The following is a 23,408-nucleotide window of genomic DNA, read 5'->3' on the forward strand; positions in this document are numbered from 1 at the left end:
GAAAAGTCCAGGTCAGCGGGTGGCCAAAATCTGTAGTGTTTGATGTAGTGGTGATCTAGCCTGCGGCCCACTGATGGAGGAACTGCAACGTTTGGGTCGACAATCCTGGAAAAAAAATGCTGCATTCAGGTACTGCAAACCCAAACCGAACATTTCCCACTGCTGCAGCTTCACAGTAAACCATGCATGTCTGCGCAAAATTCCCATTTTAATCCATCCAGCAATTATTAAGATATTTCAGTCTGGACCAAAGTGGTGGACAGTCCACAGAATCATGCTGCTTGGTTGAAATAAATATGTTATAGTTTAGAGCTGTGATTAATGTGATCTAAGAGAGAAGCTAGCTAAGTAAATTCCATGTGTCTGCAAACCCACAACAGCGATTTTGTCATCACCGTATGTTTATCCATACCTACAGTGCATGCATGTGTGATGTCTTTGTGTGTGTGTGTGAGTGGCTTCATGGGCGTGTGCGTTTGCCTGCGTGAACAGAAAGTGCATCAAGCCATCAACCGAAACAGCCGCCTCAGCACTTTTCCTGAGCTTGAAATTTGTCACCCTCAAGGAAAAACCTCAGTCTGGTTCTAGTTGATTCCCTCCGTCTCTCCGTGTCAGCAATATTCTCGCTTGTTTCCAGTGTGTGGCTGCTCATATTTGCATCATTTGAGGCGGAGAAGAGAGAAAACACAAGCGTCTCTGTGCTGACCTCCGCCGTCCACTCTGAGAGGTCTTTCAGGTGGACTCTGTGCTGTGTAATGCCTCCAGTTGTAAGTCCAGTCTTCACTCGCAGAGACTGCAAATGAGCTGAAATCACCCCACGAGCGATGGACCCCCAGCCCTGGACTCAAACGCTGAAGGAACAATTTTAGGTGAACGTGACTCTTAAGTCAACTCAAATTAAAGAAATAATAAAGAAATTAACCACATTCTTCATTTTTGTGAGAACAAAAGGGACATTCATGGTTGAGCTACCATGCCATATTATATAAACCGGTGAGCAACAGGATATCACAATCATTCACTGTGTAATATTCTTGATTTTGTGAGTCAGCTCAACACCACAACCATACACACAATTTCTTTATGACCCAGACTGTGAAAACAGACTGCACGTCTGTTTCTAAAGACTCATTGTGTGCCTCAATATACAGTTGAACCAACACATAAAGCCAACACACTCAACACTTTTAACAACCTCAGTGCAAATTCAGGCCAGTGACACTATAACATGCTAACATGAGGGGTTTTTCCTGCTGCTGCAGACAGAATACAAGAGTGGTTCAGTTCTTCGAGCTCCACAGCACAGCGTTACGTTGACAGAGGGACAGTGGTGTGCAACGACAAACTGGAGGCAAGCTTGTTGCTTTGAATCATATGTCTCTAAAGAGATCTACAGCTGAGCATTAAGATCAACCACAACATTAAAACCACTGACAGGGGCATATGGTTGCCATGGGGGGTTGTGCAAAGCTCAGTGTACATTTAGCATCGTGTGGATCCTCTTCCACCAAATCCCAAGACAGGTAGGACTGTTAGTCGTCCAGTCACTGCAGTGATAATGGGTCCAATGATAGATAAAACTTGACAGTCTGGTCCCACACTGTGCTGCAGCAACACTAAAAAAATATAGCTGAATAAGAATTGAAGCTGACATGCAGAAGTTATTTTCTCTTGTAAGTAATTACTTTCATATGCAGTAATTGATAAAGTTATTCAATTACTTTTGAGAGAAGTGACAAGTAACTAAGTACATTACTACACTGCTCATTACAATGCAAAGTTCTGCTGGGAAAACTTAGGTGAACTGACATGTGTTGCCCAACTAAATGTTGTTGCAGATCAAGCACACTCCACAACCCCCCATGGCAACCATATGCCAGGATAGCAGTGGCCTACCCCAGCAGGACAATGCGCCCCACCACACTGCAAAAACTGCTCAGGAATAGCCCGAGGAACATGAGCCCAAGGCCTTGACCCGGCCTCCAAACTCTGCAGATCCCAATCGAGCCATCGCAGGATACACAGGGACAAGCCCCCATCCACAGAGCCCCCATCCACAGAGCCTCCACCCCGCATCCCACCGAAAGAAAAGGATCCGCTGCCAACGTCCTGGTGCCAGACACGGCGGAAAAAATGCCTGTGGTCTTGTAGACTCAGCCCAGATACGGTTCCTTTGTTTGACATTTAATTTTTGGGCTGCGGAGCAACTGCAGGGTTTGGCTCACCAGGAGTCTTGGTTGGCAAACATATAGCTACTCAAAAATCAAGACAAGCCTGTCTGAGATCATGGTCATCGCATAAGTCAGTTACGCTGTGGATGTTAGGGGGATTTTCCATATAGCAAAACTATGAACGCCAGAGAGTTATTCACAAACTGCTTACACTCTTTTTAATGAGCTCATAAAAACTACACATTTTGGGGGCTTTTAGACTAAAGGTATGGGAGGTTTTCTTCGGACTCAAAGAGCGCCATTTGGAATCCCCAGCCCTGCTGGCTTGGAAGTGGGAAACACTTCTTCCTCCTCAGCAGCTCCTGCTGAAGTACATTTGTTTAACAGCTTTCCAGTGGAGATGCTGAGCTGCCAGCGCTAAAAATCTGTGGTTGCACGGGCCAAATAACTATGAATGTGCAATAAAAAAAGAGCATGTGTCACCAGGCAAACTTTCCCTGCATAAAAAAAGCTACAGCATAAACCTATAAAATATGTAGATGTTTGGAGGTGGTGTAAAAATGTTCTGTGCTGCTCTTTTAGATACGTTACCATGCAACAGCTGATTGACATGAATGATGGTGAGTAAACCCAATGTTGCTATTTCATCTGCATGCATCTGCTGAATAAACACTGAGTCTGCAAATAAGCACAAAATTAGAGCAAATCGTCCATCAATGCGTCCTCCTTTGAAGAAGTGGATGGCGAGTGTGCGTCAGTGAGTGCAGCGAGCACACAGCCAGTATTTACACCTCTGAATAGAGTTTGGTGGGAGACGAACGGGAGACACACCTTTCCTCAACCTCAGGCCAACATTAGCATGTTTAACTTTAAACCGAACACACACACAGACTCTCGCAGCAGACACATGTGGCGGTGCATACGCACATGCGCGTATACACGTGCTCATGCACAAACATATCTCATGACTTTTGCCTTTTAATCACCTCCTGTGCAAACACACAAACATCAAGAACATTTCTTTAGATTCTTGAAACATATACTCAACACATATTTCACATTCCCTTCTATTATTTGACAGACTTGCAGTTGTATTTAGCATTAAATGGCTTTTACATAACCTTATTTCTTTAATATAGCGCTGTAAATCCCAAATTTCCACATGATGGATTAGAGCATTAAAGGTGGAAAATGCCTTTGTTCTGTTAGTACATAGCCATAACATTATCTAACCAGCTATCTCACATACAATGTAACAACTTTGAGATTATTTTCATCATGGCTGCTACTCAGAATCAATCAAACCCAATTAATTTGTTAGCAGCCACAGAGAACACTTGTGTCTGAAACATGCTGCATTTCCTATGTTATTTAATAATAAAAGTCAACTTGTGTTTCACCAGTTACATGCTTTTACTGTGAAGCTGCAGCAGTAGGAAATGTTCGGTTTGTGTTTGCAGTACCTGAATGCAGCATTTTTTTTCCCAGGATTGTCGTTCCAAACCTTGCAGTTCCTCCATCAGTGGGCTGCAGGCTCGATCACCACTGTGCCACTGCACTCAGTGATTGACAGTGACTGGAAAACCATCGAGATTATAACTTTAAAATCATGGATGCACTATAAGAAGAATACTTCAATACACCAATGGTTAAATGGCCCATTCTGGCCAAAGATTATCCACCACTCTAATGCAGGGAACAAGGAACATCAATTGTAAGTCACCATAGCAACAGTTCAGTTAAATCTCACTGATGTAACAGACTTGATTCAAACTGACTACAAAAGAATCTTGTTTTGTTTTGAATGACGTTTTGAACACAGTTTTTTCTTTCCCAGTCATGTGTGGCCACATCAGGACACCTCCGATAGTCACATCATGCACAGTCGACAGACAACAAGAATCAGTGTAAGACGCTGACAGAAGACAGAGCAGATGGTGGACTCTTTGAATTCAGGCTGCATTGGTTAAAGCATTGATAACCATTAATCAGTGATGGTAATGAGTGTGCTGGTGAATCAGCTGTATATGTGTCACCTCTGTCCTTGCCATAAGAGTTGAGATGTATTGGTTTTACTGCAAGTGCAACAGGTTAGCGCAAAGCTTAACCCTGCACCATATGTGTGTGGATGTGTATTTAGGAGAAATTAACTGAATTAATCTAAAGGTTTTACTGGAACTAAATAATAAATGAATAATATTTGTTTATTTACCTATAGAGGTTCTAGAACTACATAAAATAGTTAATATACTATATTTTGCATGTATAGCTGCATCAACCTTCGTTCACACAAATAACTGCACAAAGACTGGGATAATCTGACATTGGCCAGGAGCAGCAAGTATCCTTTTTTCAGCTATTTTTAAAGTTTTTGTCTGATTCTGTGCTTCAGCTTTGATATTCAGGGCTGTTTGTATGACCTCACCAACTGGCAGGAGTGGACCACATCTCTCTCTCCCTCCCTCTCTCTCTCTCTCTCTCTCTCTCTCTCTCTCTCTCTCTCTCTTTCCAACATCTAAATGTCTGGTAGAGTTTGAATAAAGCTTCTTTCTGCTCTCCTACACAGGCAGGAGCAAGAGGCCCCTGGAGTCGGCGGCACTGGGAGCTTTGGAGCATCAACGGTACGTTTGCAACTCACCACCGGAGTCCCGAATGAGGAATATTGTGAAGGGGTTTTAGGGGATACTCTGACACTTCTTCATCCTCTGCTTGGGGGACAGGTATTTGGTTGAGGTACTGTACTCAGATGTCAAAGCAAAGGTAACTGGAGTTTCTTTGTCAATAACAAGCTGCTCTGATTTTTGGATTATAATTTCAATTTGTACAATCACGTAAAACTAAAATGTGAATAGATCCTTCGGGCCGGATTTTGTGCCATTATGTTCTGGGAGTGGTGGTTTATTTGCTGGAAGTCTGGTGTGGTTTCTAAGTTTTGCTGAGCTGACTGGTGAGGAGTCAATGGAATCAGCATCTCTTAACAACTGATTGTTGATGATCGATTTGTTGGTTTAATTTCACTTTATGACCTAATGCTTTATGTGGGAATTCAAATGTGCAATGTGGGTGAAATGAGAGTTTCAAGAGCAGGGAATTGTTTTCTGTCTGGAATATGGAAATTAATCTTATTTATTTCTCAGTTTGCATTTTAGATGGCTTCCCTGGATGGAAAGTGACATATATGACCACATCTAGTTTACAGTGTCTGAATTCATCATATCTCAGTATGTCAGGACTCATTGCGGCACTGTGTCATAAAGTTGTCTCTTTTTTCAGTGATTTGTGGACCCTTAAAACGAAGCAGTGTCCACTTATTACCTCTCATTACTGTTTGCATATCGATTACTACTACTTCTACTAATTTTAACCACTCTAATCAAAGAGGTATTTTTCCTATATTTTTAGAGACCTGAAAAGGGTAAAATTATGCAATAATTCAAAAGAAACACAGCAAAGATTACAAAAAAAAATATTTTCTGTGGAGTTGAAAATTTTAATCTATTCAGATTTGTAATGCGACCCCTGGTGGGGGTCCCACATCCAGGCTGGGGACCACCGATGGCATTATGTGGAATAATGTGGAATAGGATGCAACAAATCTTTATATGTACTGTATATACCAGACAGTCCAATCTCCTTGCTGATTGGTAAAAATGGAAACATATACTGTCACTCTCACATCATCAGTTTGCAAACTGGTGCCAGACGTTGAGTCTTTCATGAAAAGAAGGGACATTTTTAAGTTAGCAGTACAAATATGTTATATTGATGTATGATATATGTATGATTATTGGGAAAACATTGTCACTATATAGGAATAGGAAATATAGGAAACTACTGTCAAGAGTGATATCCTGTTACTATGGTAACATCAGGCTGCGTGAGTGCATGGTGTGAATTGCAATTTTCAGGTGTTGGAAATGAGAAAAAAAACACTTGGCAAATGAGTTCAGTTAAAGCAAATATCTTTACACTCTTTATATTTAGGATAATGTTTAAGTTATTAAATTAACATTTGAGTCTTGTTTGTTTGAATGTTTGACACGTTTAACTTATGTGCACATGCTGCTCAAGCATGTGTTTGATCGTAGACTGCTGAGTATGTGTGCATGTGCTAATGCTCCAATAAGCACCTGCGAATATGAATTCTTCCATTTCACCGCACAAGAGTCTGTGTGTGTTCTCAAACACAGGCCGTACAGTACGTGTCGGTACTGACATGTGTACACACACGACTCGTTTTCTTACCCAGGGGCATCGGACGTGCGCTCCCACACATCCCCCTGGTGATCTATGAGTGTTAGTCTGTGTTTCTGTGTATGCGCAGTATCAATGTCAACTCTGTTCCTCTGCTGTGGGACTCTGGAGGGTTGGAGGAGAGTGGGTGGAGGGGGGAGGTAGTGATGGTCGGGAGGGGGGGGCTCCCCTGGTTGCCCGCCTCGTGTTTACCTTGGCAAGGTCGCACCCCCAAGGCCCTGCCCCTGTCCGTTGCTGGAACAGACCAAGGCCTTATTGCCCTCCACCTCAGCTGGGAGCAGAACATACCACAGTAGCCGAACATGGGAGCAGGAGCCACCCCAGCGACTGAATGGGCGCACTGTGGAGAGAGGGCTGACCTGGCCCGGCGTGGCTAGCTCACAAATGCTCGTCCACATTATGCAGAGGCCACAGTGTAAATGATGCATTTAAAGAGAGCCGAGGATCCGCTCAATGATCGGACAGTAAGCAATAAGGAGTGGAGGTTTTGGTTGGCTTGGCGAGAGTTTTTGCTGGCGTTCTCTGTGTTAATACACTGTGAGTACAGTGCTAGCTGGTTATTGCTGCCTTTATCCATTTTTAGGAGGCCCACCTTGACTGTGACATACGGCATCACAATGTCATGCAAAAAAAGAAAAGAAACATTGCTCAGTGCTTTAAGGCAAAAGCCCAGACAGAAAAAAAAAACCTTTTTATTTATTGATCTACCCATTATCAGTTGCATTTTGACATTTCTCACAAGGAGTTAAAAAGTAGCTTACTACCAGTCTGCTCTCTGGTTGGGTTTCAACAGTTAATTGGGCGAAGCTGAAGTGTGCTATTTTGCACCTGAAACCACACCTAACGCTGAAGTTACATTGTACCGACACACCCTGAAGTACACCTTATCATTGCAGCAAGGTGCACTGCAGTTAAACCACTGGGGCTCAGCATACATTGCTTTAGTAGACAGTGCTTGATTGTTTTGGACGTTGTTATAGACAATATGATATTATGGTGAGACAGCTGCCATCCAGCTGCAATAGAATTACTTTTTCCATGAAAGATGCATTAATCTAAAAACTCACTTGGGGGAAATAGAAATGAGGTAATACTTCAGAGTAGTTGGGAAAAGTTAAGAATAAGCCACACAATATAAAAAAAATAAAGCTATGACGCTGAAAAAGTCAGACAAAGCCAGGAAAGTCAGGAAACAGCCCCAAAAGTCCTAAAAAGTAAGATACAATATGTCATCCCAGAAATCTTCCAGGGGTGGACTGAACATCACAGCCTGATAATAAAAGAATAAGAGTGTGTGATTATTCCAGGGTGGATTTGTCCATCTGTCTACATATCCTGTGTGATATTTTGTGTTTCCTCCCAAACTGGGCCAACATTCGCTCTCAGAGAGATCTTAGACGGCAGGGCAAATATTAGTCCTACTGTACTGTATGTCCTGGATCTGTGGAACTCTGAGAATGCAGCCCACACACACACTCTTTCATATAGTTTGTAGTACACACACAGACCTACAGTATACATGAATGTGTTTGCATAAAGCTGTCATGCATTATTAACAGCGTATTTACAGTAAATGCATCGTGTTTTTTTATGCTGAGTCACTTTAACTTGAAAGGTCACTGCAGTCTTCACCAGGCTGTCAACCTCAGATCAGCCACTGCAAAAGCTTTGTGACTGCGGGCTTCAGGCTTACTGGTCGTAAATGTCTGTGTGGCTGTTTGGAATGAATCGGGTGCTTTCCACAGCCTGTCCTGGAGCTTGTGAACGCAGCACAATGAGGGTTCAGTTGGGACTCGCAACGGCTCGGTATGTTTGATGGTGCTGCACGTCACAGCAGTGGAAAGTGGAGGGAAAATAAGCAATGTGGTAATCAGGGCTTGACAGATGTGGGTTTGTGATAGCGAAGCTGATGTTTTTGGATTGAAGTTGCTGGTTGTGAAAATTTAATGATATTTATGAAGAAATTTGATTTTTGAGCCCAAAAAAACTAGATGATAAAAGGAAAAATCATCAGAAGAAGCTTTTAGACCAGGCATCTAAAACCGATTCCATAAAGGCTGGAATCAATTAATCAGCTGATCTCAAAAGGCTGGAATCAATTAATCAGCTGATCTCAGTCTTCAGCTGATAACTAGGTGATCCCTTGATGTTGATTGGTTGGCCTGATGTGCTCCTCCTGGGTTGGAATGAAAACCTGCAGCCACGCGGCCCTTTATGGAACCGGTTTGAGATGCCTGTTTTAGACCATATGGAGCTAAATAGTTACTTTGTCTGTGTTAGCAGCTCTGGATCATTGGCTTTAAAATGAAAATTTATAGCTTTATAACTAAAAAAAAGAAGCATGACTAAGAGTCTACAACCATGCTGCCAGTGGTCCTTTGAGCCAAATGCTCACATCAGCATGCTAATATGGTCACAATGACAATGCTAGTATACTGATGTTTAGCAAGCATGTTTAACATGCTCGCCATCTTAGCTTAGCATGTTAGCATGCTAGAATTTGTAATTAGCAGTATAGTACATCATAGTATGTAAAGCTGAGGCTGATGCTCATGTCAAGGACTGGCCCAAATTACATTTTTACCTGTTGGTGGTGCTAGATGAAAAGGATCACCAACGGGGATGCAAATCATCCCGTGGGAAACGTGGGCATTAGTGCAAAAATTTGTGCCTCTCCGTCTTGCAGAAGTAAAATTTCTACCTGTTGGTGGCGCTAGGTGAAAAGTCAGAGGATCACAAAAGTCCTTAGGATTCATCCTGCGGGAAACAGGAAGTGGGTTTCATGGCAATCCAAGTAAAAGCACAGATGAATTTTGAACATAGCTGTAACAGACAAACCAAAGCAGATTTGAAGAGAATAGATACAGTATCTGTAACTTAATTCATGCAGAGCACATTATTTTGGCAAACAGATTTGAGGCACTGAAAACGATAATCACACATGCACAGAGACTGTGGATATGCTGTATGCAGGCGCACAAAGAGACAAGGACACATGCTGAAAGGATGGTTTGTAAGGTGGAAAAATAGCCTCATTTCAACATTTATTTCTTCATTAGTTTTCAACAAATGGAAAAGCATTTGAAAAGAATGAATCATACCTCTTAGCCTGAACTTATTTTAGTACTAAAGACATTTCCTGTGCCCAGAGACAGAGGCGCTTTCATTACTCACCGGGCATGTTTGGTATTTCCAAATGATACTAGAGACCCTTGACGTCTTATTTCCATTTTAGCTAATGAGGCTGACGTAATGACCAAATGCATGGAATATCCTGGATAACATGGAGTATGAATGTAAGCGTACAGGAGTTAGGAAAAAAAAAAACACAGTGGCATTCAGGGGTAGAGGAAATGATAATAAACCCGTTTATTCATTCTAACACTTACTTCACTGTTCATTCAATGAGCACTCCTGCTAGAGAAGCTCGACAGTTTGTAGCATTTTCTCTACATACTCTACTTTCACTTTTCTTTCTTTGATTATCATAATGCTCAGTGATCAGCAAGTGATGAAAGAAATGTCACTAAAAGCATTAAAATGGCTTTCAGTAGCTTTGAGCTCTGCCTGTCCTTCCTGTCATTATCTCGTCACACAAATTTGATTCCGGTGTTGTCAATTTGGGTATTTCTCAGGTAACGATGACCCCCCTGCTTCTGCTGTGTTTGTCCTTGCCCCTCATCTCGGCAACAATACTGTATGAAGACCATGAAGGTAGGTGTGCGCTGACTGTTAAATGAAATATCTGTCTAAAGACCCTTGGGAAACCTGACTGTTTGAAGACAATGAGAAGTTAAAATTAAGCTCTATTATGAAAAGGTATTCATCTTTTGTGTAATGTACTATCTCATTAATTATATATGCTAGTGATGTATTGGCCAAATCACACTTTTTTTTCCTTAATTTTGAGTTTTTTGTCTCTTTTGAACCATTATTTTCCTTGACATTTCCCGAGAACCAACAAAGGGACCCTCAAATTAACCATAACCTGTCTTTCTAGACTTAGATGGCACATTGCGCGTCAGCATCCCTTTGGAAATGCCGCTACGTCCTCTGCTGGGCAGCAAGGTAGTGGTACCTTGTTACTTCCAGGACAACACAGTCAATGACCCCGGAGCCCCGACCATCGCCCCGCTCTCCCACCGCATCAAATGGACCTACGTCACCAAGGAGAAAGTCACCACGATCCTGGTGGCGTCAGAGGGAAAAGTTAATGTCGAGACAGAGTATTTGGACAGAGTGACGATGATCAACTACCCACTGGTGCCCACTGACGCCACCATGGAGATAACAGAGCTGAGGTCCAAAGATTCTGGCAAATACCGCTGCGAGGTCATGCACGGCATTGAGGACAACTATGACACTGTGGACATCCAGGTTCAGGGTACGCCACAGAAACATTAATGGTTTCATTCAATGTAGTTCACTAGAAACGCTCTTTGTGCACATGGACAGCCCAGTATGTATTGAAGGATCAAGGAGGTCTGGGACAAAAGCTACGTCAAGACCTTCTATGCCAATCATTCTGTTGGCTTCAGGTTTAGACACCTTGACTCGCGAGAAATCACCTCTGTTTGGTGTTTTGTTGGGCACAAACAAGAATCCTCCACATAAATTAACTAACATGATGATTTCAAAGATATTTGATCACAGGGCTCCTGTCTTCTGCTCACTTTCTGCATCTTGCAGGTATTGTGTTCCACTACCGAGCCATCTCCACCCGCTACACCCTGACGTTTGAGAAGGCTAAGGCGGCCTGTATCCAGAACAGCGCCACCATCGCCACCCCAGCACAGCTCCAGGCTGCTTATGATGATGGATACCACCAGTGTGACGCTGGATGGCTCTCTGACCAGACTGTTAGGTAGCTTCCATCCATCCATCATTTCTAAACTGCTGATACTGATCAGATTGACTATGGACACACCGCAACCAGACAGATTTACAATGACACCTGCAGGAAATTCAGAGTCTCTAATTCACCAAACCATCGTGTATTTTAACTGCGAGAAGAAATCCGAGCAAACAGAAAGGACGGGCTGGCCAGCTGCTCTTTTTGTTGCTGATGACATGATATAAGCCACTGAGTCACTGCGCTGCATTAGTCAATGCTGGAGAACTCTTTAATGAAGTAGTTTGTATGACATGTTGGTCAGCCACATCTAATTGAGTTTTTTTTTATAGCTGTTCTGAATTGGCTCATTTGAAAGCTGTGAAAAATCTACTGTGAGACAGAAGGATAAGATGTGCTAAACGTACAAATATGGATAATGGCGTACATCTTCCTGCTTGCTTTTACACCTCTGCACACCTGGCCAATTGCTGTGTGAAGTGGGAACAATTGTCTGACTGTTGGTTATGTAAAATTCTGAAAATCGTCAGACACAGCCCCCCAAATGCTGACATCAGGAAGGTGTGGCGGGGGGTTCAAATGCTGCAAACATGCTGACCCTTTTAGTCTTAACACAGGCATTTGGCAACCTGATGGGACAGTACATTCAATATAATGTTTTGATGCTTTGACAAACTCCGACAGCATCAATATAAAACAAATAAATGTCTTAGCAAGCACACCAACAGTTTTGCAATAAAAAACAGTAAAAAAAAAAGTATGTTACCACAAACTTTACACCTAATCAATCTTCTGGCTGACATCTCTCTTGACCTCTCAAGATACCCTATCCAGGAGCCACGGGAGCGTTGCTATGGAGACAAGGAGAACTTCCCTGGCGTGAGAACCTATGGCGTGAGAGATGTCAACGAGACTTACGATGTGTACTGTTTTGCTGAGAAGATGTCAGGTACACTCATCTAACAAGGGTAGCAACAAAAGCTACCCGACCCACATGAAAGCTCTTTATCGTATACACGACTGTGGACTGTCATGTCAGTGTGTTTGTCCTCCTCCTCTCTCCTCCCAGGCAGAGTCTTCTACTCCATGTCTGTGGAGAAGTTTACCTTCTATGAGGCAGGAGATCAGTGTGCCAAACTCGGTGCTCGGCTCGCCACCACCGGAGAGCTGTACCTGGCCTGGAGGGCCGGCATGGATGTGTGTAACGCTGGCTGGCTGGCGGACAGGAGTGTACGTTACCCCATCAACATCGCCAGGCCTCAGTGTGGAGGGGGGCTCCTAGGAGTGAGAACCGTCTACCTGTTCCCCAACCAGACAGGATACCCCTACCCAGACTCTCACTACGATGCTATCTGCTTCCAAGGTAAACCCTTCATGAAGACTTGAGCAAAAATCTATTCATTTTTGACGAAATAACTCATAGCTGTTTTAGGGTGGATTGCTCCTTTAAGATTTTAGGAATTTCTGGGATTGTTCTGGGATTGTAATTAACATCATTAACCTGGTGTTTGTCGACAAAGTTTAAAAATGTCAGTTTTATTAAGCTATGTTTTTCTCCTCAGCTGCTGAGGATGAAGGTGCAGTGCCCATGAGGACCACTCCTTTCCCAGACATCATCCGCATAACACCCGCCCCAGGGGCGTACCCAGGACTCACCCCCCGACCTGGGGGTGAGGAGATCATAGGTGGCGAAATCGATACCCTCGTCCCACTGCCCGTCCCACCCAGCGTGACGGACACATACGTTAAAGTGACCCCTGTGGTGCGTGAGCCTGGACTCGATCTGACCGACGTAGATGCTGAAATGGCTCCCACTGGTAAGTTAGAGATGTACTTCATCAATAACAAAACCCTTTTGATTTCTTTAACCTGCGAGTATTTCAGAGCAGGACAAAGCAAAAAAAAAAAAAAAAACAGTTTGAGAACAACTGTGGGAACAACGATGCGCTCTACAAAGCTCTAGCCTTTGGTGAGGACTGAAAGCTTGAGGGCTGAACCTTCACCGCTTCCTCGAATGAGACAGAGTATTCACCTTTGCATCTTTGCAAGGGTACTGAAGGATACTAGTTGTGCCATTAAAAATTAGATAATATCAGCTGCAAATTTTGAACAAAGAGTCCTGGACAACCTTGTTGACCCATTCCAATGACCTTTTTGGAAATGGACACTGAAAAAGGAAAAAATCATTGTCATCAAGTTGAACTTGATGGTGCATTTCAACTGAAACAGATATTTCCACAAGATGTTCAGTTTTCAGTAGCAGGAGACATCCTAAGAATACCAAAACTAATCATTGTATTCAAGCAGCAAATCTCAGCACTGCCACGTTCAGTTCTTGGCTAATCTGACTTACATAATCATAGGGCAGCCCATAAATGACCACAGCAAGAAAAAGACCACAATCTGGCGAAAATACATAATGAGGAAATCAACATGATAGAAGAAAGAAGGCTGAGCTTGAAGAAAAATAACATAAAACAAGAGTTTTTACCTTCCTTCTGTCCTATTGTGCTTCTTTTCATCCCTCCTTCTCATTTCTCAGGTGTGGTTTTCCACTATCGACCCATCACCGGTCGGTACACTCTGACCTTCCTAGAGGCTCAGCTTGCCTGCCAAAGTATTGGGGCCGTGATTGCCAGCCCGCAGCAGCTTCAGGCAGCCTTCGAGAAAGGCCTGCACCAATGTGACGCTGGCTGGCTCCGCGACCAGAGCGTCAGGTGAGCTTTGGATAGAGAGAATATATCAAAATACACAATATGATTCACATAATATGAAAAGCAGTGATTTTTCCACTTATATGGTTCAGCATGATTACAGATTTTGAATAATTCAGTATAATCAGAATTTTTGCAATCCTAACAAATGAAATCAAATCATCTCAAAAATCTTAAAAACCATTGGTGGTCTTGTTTCAATGGGAGGATTTGTTGTTATAAAATTTGAAACCGATCAAATTGCTGTTTGGAAATGGTTTATTTTGCGTGAAGAACAGACTCCTGGAGGGATGTTATGTCACAGTATTAATATATTGAACCAACATCCTCTTTCCTGCTCAGGTATCCCATCGTATCACCCAGAGATAACTGTGCTGGTAATCTGCCAAACCTCCCAGGAGTCAGATCCTACGGCTTGAGGCCAGCCAGCGAACGTTATGATGTATTTTGTTATGTGGAACGTCTCCAAGGTGAGGATCCCACTCACACCCAGAGACGGAATTACTCAAATTCACATTTAATCCATCTAGCTTCCCGCCTGCTTGAATTCTTCTGAATGTTCGCGAATGCTTCCGTCATTCTCCCAGGTGAGGTCTTCTTCACCAGTGACTACGACAGCTTCTCCTACGAGGAGGCCGTGCAGCACTGCCAGAAACTCAACACCACCCTGGCCACCACCGGGCAGCTGTATGCCGCCTGGAACCGAGGGCTTGACAAGTGCCGTCCAGGCTGGTTGATGGACCGCAGCGTCCGCTTCCCCATCACAACCCCCAGGTCCCACTGCGGAGGCGGTCAGGTTGGTGTCCACATCATCTACGCCTACCCCAACCAGACAGGATTTCCTGATGAGCACTCACGCTACGACGCCTACTGTTTTAAAGGTAAAGGTGCTTTTAGATTTATGCTTCTTCTTTGAGACTCTCAAACAATGCATATTCACATGAGACGAGATGCCTCTCCTATAGTTTTGGCATATTCTTTGGAATAAAGTAATTACAAACCAAAGATATAGCAATGCAAATGACTTCTAGCTATTGATTGCTGCCACTGTGCTTATGCATGCAACCAGCTCACTAAATCACTAACTATGCTCTCAAAATGGATAGAATGCATAGAGAGCAGTTGTATTATGCAGCGAGTGTCTAAGTAGATATGACACATGAACAACAATATTTTATATATTATATTATATATTTATATTTTAACATTTATTTTGATTCAACACAACTTGATAGTGTACTGCAGGTCCCAGGTAGAGGTACATGTACCCCAGGAGATACTGCAGCTGCCAGGGAGTATGTGTTGAGGAGCTCAGCTGATTTGAAAAAGCAGACTAAAAGTAAAACTGCGAGAAAAATGTCTTAAAAGTTAAAAGTAAGGGGTAGACGGTTGAAATATCCAACTAAAAGTAAGAGGCAATAGCTTGCAGCTCTGGTCTGGTTTCTTGGTCTCCCAGCGCTGTTTCTGTCAAATTTATTACATTTCTTAAAAAAATGCATCACGCTTAACTAATCTGTTATCTGATTTGATCCATTTCAGCTGAAATTCCTGTTGTTCACGTTGAAACCAGTGTGAATGTGACGATAGTGACGGAGGAAGTGATCAAAAAGACCACGGTCGCAATTGATCAGTTTGCTCCCACAGGTAAGACAGACGCATTAAATCTGTTCATTGAATGTGTTAGCACGTCGGCTTGGTCTTGTAGTTTTAATGCTTCTCAAAATACATGATTTCTCAAAGTAGTTTGTCAATTAACATCATCACTGAGGTTTCCTGTACATCTTCATCATCTCAGCTTTGCTTGATTGTTTTCAGTTGAAACTACTGTACTCTACAACGAAACTGAAATCAGTGTAAATATTACTGAAATAGAGGAAATTATCAACAAGACAACCATCACAACTCACCAAGTTGCACCTACTGGTAAGACGGAAATAATTATGTGAATGAAAAGTGTCTTTTCTGCAGACATGGTTGGAACACAGTTATGTCATTTAAATAAAGCTATATTTCAACATAAAGTATCTGATGTATTCTTGACTGGATTCTTAATATTTCCCCCAGTGAGACCCATTTTACCTCCAGTCCCTGTTGACGTGTCTGGCTCTGGTTCAGCTGATCATTCAGCCAGTGGGGACATGTCAGGGGAGTCTGGGGACATCTCAGGGGAGTCCAGCACCTCCGGCGCCAGCGGTGAAGCCTCTGGTTCAGGACAGGACGTCATCTTCAGCGGACGCACTGACGTCTTCTCTGGAGATCATTCTGCCTCTGGAGGTCCTCAGGAGGCAGAAGGGGGGAGTGCTGTCATCTTCACATCTGGAGAACTGGGCAGTGCATCTGGATCTGGGGAGGAGCTTGACGGACAACACTCTGGCTTCAGTGTGTCAGGATCAGGTTTCACCAGTGGAAGCGGGGACATCAGTGGTAGCGGTGGAGAGTCAGTGATCATCATGGTGGATGGGAGGATGGTGGAGGTGGTGAAACACCAAAAAGCCACTGAGCAGGAGGTAGGCCAGGGAGCCATTGATATCAGTGGAGCTTTCTTGGAATCAAGTTCATCCGGATCAGGAGGAATGTCCGCGTCAGGCTCTGGTGGATTTTCTGGCATCTCGTTTGTTGACCACAGTGCCGTTGATCTAACAGTCCAGCCGTCTGGTGAGCAGGAGGTGTCTGGACATCACCCCTTTGGATCAGGGTTCCACAGTGGCTTACCAAGTGGTTTTCCATCTGGTCTCTCAGGAAGCGGTTCTGCCTCTGGGGACTCTTTCCAGCATCGTGGTGATGTCATCTACCTAACAGACAATGACATGATGGAGGTGACCGTGCCGCCACTGACACGCCACCCTGAACAGGGCCGGGGCGTCGTGGAGGTAAGCGGGGAAGGAAGTGGGTCAGGGATCCACCATGAATTCAGTGGCAGTTTGGACCAAAGCTTGCATCTCTCAGGAAGTGGAGCCCCGCATGAAAAGCCAACCGCTTACACTGAGTACATTGACAGTCTTGGCCAATCAGGACATGGAGAGGAGAGTCAGGAAGGCCGTGCAGGATCAACAGTCTATGTAGTGACTCCAGACGTAGCCTACACCAGCCCAACCACAGCACCATCAGTGTCATTAGAGACCCCTGCTGTTGTGGAGCAGCCTGCAGTACTGGAAGGTATGTCGTAAGTTGCTGTAACTCTGGTGATACTGAATCATAAAACATGTTCAATAGTTTGGGAAATGCACTAATTTGTCCACCAAAGTATCGTTTCTCACTTCTCCTTGTAATGCAGCACCACTGATGAACTGGAACTACAGAATCAGTCATAAAGTAAAGTCTCTTTCTCTCTACTATCAGCCTCTGCAGACCCCTGTGATCCAAACCCCTGCAGTTCAGGGACCTGCTCTGTGCAGGGAGAGCTCGCTGTGTGTCAGTGTCCTCATGGTTTCACTGGTGAAGACTGCTCAACACGTGAGTCAGCAAACAGCCATAACAGACATGCCATTTAGCTGAAGAACCAGAGGCAGTTTGGTTCCAATATACAAATTCCATCTTTTCTGTATTTTCAAAAGTGTTGTGATGTGTGTGCTTGTGTGTGTAGCTGTGCAGGGCTGTGCCGAGGGCTGGTTGGAGTTCATGGGCAGCTGTTACCTCCACTTTGGAGAGCGAGACACCTGGTCTGAGGCTGAGCAACGCTGTCAGGAGCTCAACGCCCACCTGGTCAGCATCAGCTCCCAGGAGGAGCAGCAGTTTGTCAACTGTGAGTAGCTGTGTGAGTGTCAGAGTGGGTGGGTGTGTGTGTGTCCAGTCGATGGCATCTGAGTGCGGTCAAACTCACAAGCATGCAAGTGTGATTTTTTTTTTTAAGAGTCTGTAGCTTGCATGTAAAAACACATAGCAGTAGTCATTACGTTTAATATGACAAACAAAAAGATATCTGACAAAACGGGAGAACTTTTAAAGGCTAGAAATGCTGGATGGGTCATGTCCTGGTCATGGCTCCAGTGACTTCTACTGGTTGCCTTGGGGCGTGCACACAGTGGTCTGGAATCTGGTCTGATTTTAGCCTCCATCTAACAAGGACTGAAAGTTAATGATAAGTGCATCCATCACTTCCTACACATGCTAATCCTATTCATGTCTGTCTCCAACCTACCACAGCCAATGGTCAGGACTACCAGTGGATTGGACTTAATGACAAAGATGTACAGAATGAGTTCCGCTGGACAGACGGCAGTCCTCTGGTGAGTTTGGCTGCTTAACAGCTTCTTCATCACATATCTGTTTAATGTGTTGATTGATCGTCTTTATACCTTCCTCAGACCTTTGAGAACTGGAGGCCCAACCAGCCAGATAACTACTTCAACTCCGGGGAGGATTGCGTGGTGATGATCTGGCACGAGGGCGGACAGTGGAATGACGTGCCCTGTAACTACCACCTTCCCTTCACCTGCAAGACCGGGCCTGGTAGGTTTACTGGGTTGGAATATGTGTCTGGCCAAGAAGTGATTCTGTTAATTATTTCTAGTTGGAAAACATACAGTTTGACCATCTGATAATGAATGAACTGGTTGTTTTTTAAATTGGTTGTCTGTCTTTCTTTACAGTCATGTGCGGAGCTCCCCCTGAGGTGGAGAACGGCCGGCCAATGGGCAGCAGCAGAGAGCGCTACCCCGTCAACTCTATAGTCCGCTACCAGTGTGACGCAGGCTACACACAGCGCCACCTGCCTGTGATACGCTGCATGCCGGACGGACAGTGGGAGGAGCCGCAAGTGGAATGTACAGAAGGTGAGCTGTCAGAGAAATGCTGAGACATGGATTTACTGTCGCATTGCAAAAATATTTGAGTCTTAAAACAATAACTTGCAAGTGTAGATCAGTAAACAGCTGAATTCAGCGTCCTCTGCCAAAAACAACCAAAACAAAGTATGGCCGCGATATGATGTAAAATAATAAAATAAAAGACAAAACCATAAACAGGCATTTGGCACAAATGTTGACTTAAACAGAGTTCAAAAGTTACTTTTGCTACATCTTAGATCTGGTTGATCCAAGTTGCACATTAAGGGGTTTCAGCATATTTTCAGAGCCTAAGCGTGTAGCCATCATAGCTACGTCAGCGATGAGATGATGGAGGAAATAGCTAACGTATGCCTTCTCAAAAATCTAATCTAACTAAGCATTGCGGCTACAGAGGCACAGAGACCATAAAAATTACCTGCAAATATTGTTGATAGAGAGGACAACATTAAGAAAATTCCACAAAGACTCAGTAGTTTTCTCCTTGCCCCTGCCCCTTTTCTCCTGAGACAAGAAGTTTCCTCAGTTCAGTTATAAGAGTATACGCATCACCTGCAGTCACTTTAATCACAAAGCACATGATAAACTGGCGACGGTGCAGTTAGTTCATTCAGTGCCTTAAACCACTAGGCTACATTGGTGCCAACTAGTGCATGTTTCCAATCCACTTAATTCACGAAGAAGAACTGGATCCAGACTGGGGAGATTCAAGCCTTGACAGAAGCAAGGCATTCATTGAAAAGTGTGTGAAACTCAGCATCAGTGAGGACTGTGTAATACTGTGCATGCAGATGATACACCTCCTGTAGAGCACACACTCAAACATTACACTGATGAACAGTTCATGGTGCATAGCTTTGAAACCCTTTAGCCACACCAGTCACTTCAGGGTAATAAGTCTTCTGGCAAGTCATGTTCACATGATGTCATCAGTATGCATACCTTTTCTCCCCAGCTGGCGCCAACAGCAACAGGCTACACAAAAGATCCCTCAGGAGAAGAAGTAAAGGGGTCAGCAGCCAACGAGAACACAGGAAGCTGCTCTGAGCGGGAATGAAAGGACATACAACAGAGAGCCACAAAGGACCCCTCTTGTAAAGAAGCATGGACACCAATGCAAATGCCCGACCAAAAAAGATAACATTCCCTACCATGTATATATACACACACACACACACTAAAGCACATTTAGACAGTGATGATGTAAGTGACTGACGTTTTGGATCTTTGAGTGTCACTCTGCACCTTCTAAAGGCAGTTTTCTATGTATTTATACTGTCTAACTTATAGCTGTGACCCAGTATTTGGAAGCATTATCTCAGTGCACAAGATGAAATTTTCTGCAAACAGTTGCCAGCATTGCACACGAGGTGACGATCAAATCGTCATACAGTGATATAAGAGGCTTTAGATTGACACACAAAGTCCAAAACAGCCCAATAAAAGTGTTTTTGATTGCAGCTGGATTCTCTGAAGTGAAACACATTGTTACATAGATGTTTGTTACATTTTTAGGGTATTTTTCTAGATCTGTTTCTCTTAGTGTTTTTTATTTCTTTTATTTGGTCTTAGACTCCAAGAACAACAATTGTGTGCTTCAGACTGGTGAAATAAACTATTTCTTACATTATAGGCAAAGGAAGTGATTTTCAAACTTTCTGGTTGCGACCCCTTAAAAACCAGCAGTGACTCTGTTACCCTTCTTACCTAAAATATGGAGAATGGCGAAGTTTGGATTTGTTTTATTGGAATTATCAGAGGAGGCCTTGAGGCTTACATAAATTCAGTATTGCATTAATTCCAAAATCTAAGTTTATGTAGGGGGAAGCCATGACGATACATTGGTGCAGCTTTTAAAATCACTTTTCAAGACCCTAAATTATCGCGTTACAACCTCAGGTTTGAGAACCACTGGTCAATTACACCACCGCAGTAACAGATATACTGAAATGATTGTGCTGTTCCATTTGATGATGAGTAGAGATCCGAGTAAAGACGTGATTAAAGTCACTGCAACAGACCTGGATTGAAATAGTCAGCACTCATGCACTTTTAGGAGTCTTCAGTCACTTCTGTGCTCATCATTTGAATCCAGTGCACCTTAAACAGTAGGAAAAAACACATAAAAAAATCCCCAATCCTCATCTGTAGCTGACACATGACAAGGAAACCGTACTGAACAAGTGAGATCTGCAAGGTGACACTGAATGGGCTGGCTTTTCTGCAGAAGTCCACCTCATTGGCTCATCTGTTGCAAAAGATGCACACCCAGTTTTTCAGGTTGGGGGATGTGACTTATCAAGAGCAATCACTGACCTCTGTGCCTGATGTGAGAATCACGCTTTTATAAGATTCAGCGTCTGCTGAATGGATGAGTTCCTCTCTGTAAATGTTCTCACTACAATTCTCTGAACAGCAGGATCTGTCAATAACTTGCACAGAGCAGACAATTTAATTGTTTGATTCATTTGTCATCAACCTGATGATTTGTTAGTTAGATCTGTTAATTAACTGGTAAGTTGCAGCTACTGAGTTATTTATCAGGTGGGTATGACTGATTTTGACAGCCAGCTGAACATCTTTGTGGAGGTTTCTGGTTGAGTTTCATGTGACTGGGTCTTGGAAACAGAAATGTGCTTGTTAAAACTCGCTGTGAAGACAAATTGTAAAAAAGAAAATTAGAAGAAAGCAAATGGGAACGGTTGAGATGGAAGAGAAGGTTATAAAATGTTGACCATGACCTTTTAAGGTCAAGATTTGCTTCAACTCAGAGAGCAGATACTTGTGTCCATATCTGATTTCTCGCACGAAAATTCACAAACACTGTAACGGCAAACACACACGCTCACACACAGTCAGACTGGTACTCTCATGGACACACACACACACACTTCAGTAAGCACACTACAGAATATGAAAGAGGACGAGTGAGCGTGACGACGCCTCAAAGCCAAACACCTAGCTTGCTCAAAGATCTGTACGTTTTGTACAAGTAAATAAATGAATTAAGTTAATTTGGATGCTCCTGCTGTGAACTGGAATTTTACGCAACAGGATATGCTCAAATGTCAACACAGAGCCAACATTTAAGTGATTATGTGTAGGACTTAACTTTTGACAAATAAACCAAAATATGTTTAACATTGCAGACATTTCTGTTGTGACTTCCCGAATCCTGATGTGAACATACAGTATACTGTACTGTGCTGTGCCAAATAAAACTTGGAATCATCCGTGTCTGTGAAATTATTGTCATCGTGTGCAAATCTATCACTTCTAACCCAGGAGTCATTGACATTTCATTCTGAGCAACAGTACAGGGCTCTTTGCGCTGTATGCACGGACTAAATCACACATTGAGATTTTTCATTTTCTGGAAACATCATCTTTCCCTGGAGCCGTTAAATTTGAGTAAACTCTCCGAGCCAGAGGAACAAACCTGGCATTTAGTTTGTTTTTACCTTCCTGTGGAACCCAACCGTGAAAAAACACGCAGTAAATAGCTCCTTCATCAGCCTCTACAGCGACTACCTTCATCACTAGAGTCGCCGCAAACAGATCGGCTCTGTGAGCGTGTTTGTGCGTAACAGGGAGAGCAGCCCTGTATGTATATCGGTGCATGCGTGGTTGCATGTGTATATGGGTCTATGTGGTGTGTTTGCACAGCCACACTGTAAGTGTGTGTGCGTTTATCTGTTGTGTATGCAGAATGTGTAGCCATGTAATACCTGTGTGTGTGTGCTTGTATGTCCACTCATATTTGGCCAGCAGGTGTAAATAGGACGTGTTTATGAAACCTGTTGGCCATGTAATCACTGGGACTTCTGTTCACACCCGGATGCCGGAGGGCGTACCAACGTGTTCGACTCTTCTCATCTTAAAGTGCATCGCGCCCAGACAGGGTGACGCTGTTTACATACAGTAGCTGTTTGTATGGGTCAGTGACCCATCTCACCTCTCTACCCCGGCATTCCTGTTTGGACTGGAAGTAAAACTGTACGGCACCTTGAGAGCACACCAGCCACTAGTGGTTTATGAAGGCACCAAAACAAATTGGAGAAAGTGTTTCATAGGTAGAAATCCAGCAGTAAAAGGGCATCAAAACAGATTTCTGTGCATGTTATGCATTTGAGACATGAAGTTCTGGTCATGATTGTAGGAATGGCCTGTAGGTCCAGTAAGTCAGTCCAACACATATTTCGCATGGAAATGGATTACTTTGAAATATAGCAGAGATACTTATGGGCCCCAGAAGATAAATCCTAAATGACTTTGGTGAGATCCTGACTGACATTTCCTCTTTCCAACACTTTAGTTAGAGTCTGGTTCGAGACCTCCAAATCATTACCACATCTGCGACCTGTTCAGCATAACAAATAGGAGTCTACTTCAATTAATGACAGGGTGCCTTAAAAATTATGCTCAATTCCTGTCAGGTGCATGTGTATTCATCAGTTAATTAATGCTAATACTAGTGTGGTAACATTTGAGATATATTAAATGTTAGTATCTTACTATGCTATGTGCTGACATTGTTTGATTGTATGCTAACCTTAAACTGCTTGCTCTAAGCTGTTAGCACGTTACTTGCTCCCTGTAGGCATGCTAATGTTAGCACACAGCTAAATGCAAC

The 23,408-nt window shown here is 43.4% G+C and overlaps 1 protein-coding gene across 1 annotated transcript; it reads left to right on the forward strand.

The window, feature by feature from the left end:
- The first annotated feature begins 4,735 nt into the window (after positions 1-4,735).
- On the forward strand, positions 4,736-21,991 carry acanb (aggrecan b). Its single transcript, XM_041939007.1, has 19 exons — positions 4,736-4,792; positions 10,061-10,139; positions 10,426-10,809; positions 11,115-11,289; positions 12,099-12,226; positions 12,347-12,640; positions 12,840-13,094; positions 13,820-13,994; positions 14,334-14,461; positions 14,579-14,872; positions 15,531-15,635; positions 15,807-15,914; positions 16,056-17,147; positions 17,331-17,444; positions 17,575-17,733; positions 18,135-18,217; positions 18,296-18,440; positions 18,581-18,763; positions 19,731-21,991. Exons 2-19 carry the CDS (start codon positions 10,067-10,069, stop codon positions 19,820-19,822), a joined length of 3,987 nt encoding a protein of 1,328 aa, XP_041794941.1. The 5' UTR covers positions 4,736-4,792; positions 10,061-10,066; the 3' UTR covers positions 19,823-21,991.
- Positions 21,992-23,408: the final 1,417 nt, after the last annotated feature.

This window comes from Chelmon rostratus, chromosome 6 (genome assembly GCF_017976325.1).
Source record: "Chelmon rostratus isolate fCheRos1 chromosome 6, fCheRos1.pri, whole genome shotgun sequence".
Classification (NCBI taxonomy): Eukaryota; Metazoa; Chordata; class Actinopteri; order Chaetodontiformes; family Chaetodontidae; genus Chelmon; species Chelmon rostratus.